Source organism: Zonotrichia albicollis, chromosome 36, assembly GCF_047830755.1.
Source record: "Zonotrichia albicollis isolate bZonAlb1 chromosome 36, bZonAlb1.hap1, whole genome shotgun sequence".
Classification (NCBI taxonomy): Eukaryota; Metazoa; Chordata; class Aves; order Passeriformes; family Passerellidae; genus Zonotrichia; species Zonotrichia albicollis.
This window is the reverse complement of record NC_133854.1, coordinates 3653660-3656695: the sequence shown is the minus strand read 5'-3', so window position 1 is coordinate 3656695 and position 3036 is coordinate 3653660. Positions and strand designations below refer to the sequence as shown.

Sequence of the window (3036 nt, the reverse complement as noted above, 5' to 3'; positions counted from 1 at the left end):
GTGATGACAAAAAGATTTTTGTATTTTTTACATTTTATATATTCATAGCTCTCTAAATTACTACCATATAGTTACAATACTATAATCCTTACTTAACTCTAATAACCTCTTAACTCTATTAAACCACTATTATATTCTTATATAGCTTTAATCCTGAATTAAATCTGGTATGTTTCCCTACCTTTCTCTTAATAACCTGACTGTCTAAATATATTCCTAAAATGCTGTATAGTCCTATTCTTTTATATAGTCCTGAAATACTATATAGCCTTCTAGGAACTGGACGTATAGGAGCATTTTGGGTTTTGAGAATGAGCAGAATATGAGCAGTCATTATAAAAAGTGAAGGCAAAGAAGCCTTTGGACCTACTCCAATGGATTGACCCAGGGGTGGGTAACTAGGGAAACTGAATCTCCTAATAAATATCCTAATTAATCAACCTTAATAAATTGTTGAAATCAGGAGCTGGGTGTGCCCCATCCCCACTGGGACACCTGGAAGCTTCCAATACATGTCTGGTTGTTACTTTACTGTTCTAACACTGTTGCAAGGGTTTTTTGGTTTTTTTTTTCCTCTTTGGGTTACAGACAGCAGAGGGATGCGAGAAGCAGAACAGAAATTGTAATCCCAGAATCACAGAACATTCTGAGTTGAAAGGGACACACAGGATCATCAAAGGAATGTTTGAACATTTACAGGGACTCCAGAACTGCAACTTTGGGTGGCCAGTCTCTCTGCTGGGAGCCTCCCAAAGGGCCCTCAGCCACTCCTCAGCCCTAGACAGCAGCAGCATCACCTCTGCAGGGCCCAGCAGGGCTCTCCTGAGCTGCCCTTGCCCAGCTGCACACAGAGCCTGCCCCAGCCAGGGCCCTGCACACAGGCAGGTTTCTGTGGGGCCCCGGCCAGGGCACACAGGCTGGGATGGGCTCTGTGAGCACTGGCAGGGACAAGGCTCCTCTCAGGAGGGAATGTCCAGGCCCAGGGAGATGCTCAGGGAAGGAGAGGGGGCTGAAGAGAGCAGTGCTGGGGGCAGGATGAGGGCACGGTTGGATTGTGGGAGGTGCCAGGCACAGGTGGGCACAGGAACACTGTCCTGAGTGCCCGGCTGTCTCTGCCCTGCCCTCCCAGGCACAGCACCACAGCATCTTCTCTTGGTTCTGCCCGGCCCTGATATTGTCCCTGTTATCTGCTGCTCTCAGGGAGGCTCTGGCATTTCCAGCAGCTGAGTCAGGCTCTGCCCTTGGCATTCCTGTCAGGCAGTGGTGTCCATGGGAATGGGGTGTCCAAGCTTCCCTGGCACCAGTGGGGCTATGGGCAAAGCAGTCCATGGGAAAGGGGAATGAGCTGAGCCCCCTCCCTGAGATCCCATCATGGGCACAGCCAGGGATCTCCTTGCTGTGCCCTTCCAAGCTCTGAGCTGCCCTCCTGGGTGCAAATCTGTGCCAGAGCCTCTGGGAGTTCCCTGAATGTCCCACGAGGAAGGGCAGAGCTGCCACAGCTGGGGAAATGCTGTTGGGTTTGCCCAGGGAGCCGTGAGTGTCCTTGGAACAAGGGGGGGCTGAGACCTTGCCCAGAGATCTTTAGAGAGGGTGAGACATTCAGGGATCCTCTGCTCTGGGCAGAGTTTGATTTATCCCAGGCTGACCCAGGAGTGTGATTGTGCTCTGACTGCAGCCAAAGGTTTCCCCACAGCAGGAAGAAGGTTGAGTGAGTCCCAGCAGTAGGGACTGTCTACAGGGAATGGCCCAGGTTTGGCTTCAAGCAGCCTCTCCTGACTTCTCACTGTCCTTTATCCATGAGCAGGTCCCCATGTGCAGCCCCAGCAAATGTCCAACAGCAGCTCCATCAGGCACTTCCTCCTGCTGGCATTGGCAGACACGCGGCAGCTGCAGATCCTGCAATTTTGCCTCTTGCTGAGCATCTCCCTGGCTGCCCTCCTGGGCAACGGCCTCATCATCAGCACCATAGCCTGCAGCCAGCACCTGCACACGCCCATGTTCTTCTTCCTGCTCAACCTGGCCCTCAGCGACCTGGGCTCCATCTGCACCACTGTCCCCAAAGCCATGCACAATTCCCTCTGGGACACCAGGAACATCTCCTACACTGGATGTGCTACACAGGTTTTTCTGCTGATCTTCTTCATGGGAGCAGAGTATTTTCTCCTGACCATCATGTGCTACGACCGCTACGTGTCCATCTGCAAACCCCTGCACTATGGGACCCTCCTGGGCAGCAGAGCTTGTGCCCACATGGCAGCAGCTACCTGGGCCACTGCCTTTCTCAACGCTCTTCTGCACACAGCCAATATATTTTCCCTGCCCCTGTGCCATGGCAATGCCCTGGGCCAGTTCTTCTGTGAAATCCCCGCCATTCTCAAACTTTCCTGCTCACACTCAAAGCTCAGGGAATTAGGGCCTCTTGTGTTTTCCATCTTTGTAACAATTGGTTGTTTTGTGTTCATTGTTTTCTCCTATGTGCAGATCTTCAGGGCCGTGCTGAGGATCCCCTCTGAGCAGGGACAGCACAAAGCCTTTTCCACCTGCCTTCCTCACCTGGCTGTGCTCTCCCTGTTCCTCAGCACTGGCACATTTGCTCACCTGAAGCCCCCCTCCATGTCCTCCCCATCCCTGGATCTGGCCCTATCAGTTCTGTACTCAGTAGTGCCTCCAGCCCTGAATCCCCTGATCTACAGCCTGAGGAACCAGGAGCTCAAGGCTGCAGTGTGGAGACTGATGACTGGATGGTTTCAGGAACATTAAACTGCTGACCAATTTCTGCCAATCACTTGTAATAAAAGTCATCTTTATACTTCTTGTTGGTTTGGTTGTGGTGGTATTTTTCCCTTCGTTTTAGGTGTTCATAATTTCCACAAAGAAAAGCCATTCCTTGCACCATTTCTCATTTTGTTTCTCTCCACCTTCCCCATGGCCACAGACTGTGTCAATGAGGGTCTGTGCGCCTCGTGACTTTGAAGGAACTAAAGGATCTTGCAGCAAAGTTTTCTGCACAGATGCCCGTTTGTTGCCTTTTCTGGA

At 51.3% G+C, this 3036-nt stretch overlaps 1 protein-coding gene across 1 annotated transcript; it reads left to right on the top strand.

Moving 5' to 3' along the window:
- The first annotated feature begins 1827 nt into the window (after nt 1–1827).
- LOC141726562 (olfactory receptor 14A16-like) lies at nt 1828–2760 on the top strand. Its single transcript, XM_074531489.1, has one exon. The coding sequence runs from the start codon at nt 1828–1830 to the stop codon at nt 2758–2760; it is 933 nt and encodes a 310-aa protein (XP_074387590.1).
- Nucleotides 2761–3036: the final 276 nt, after the last annotated feature.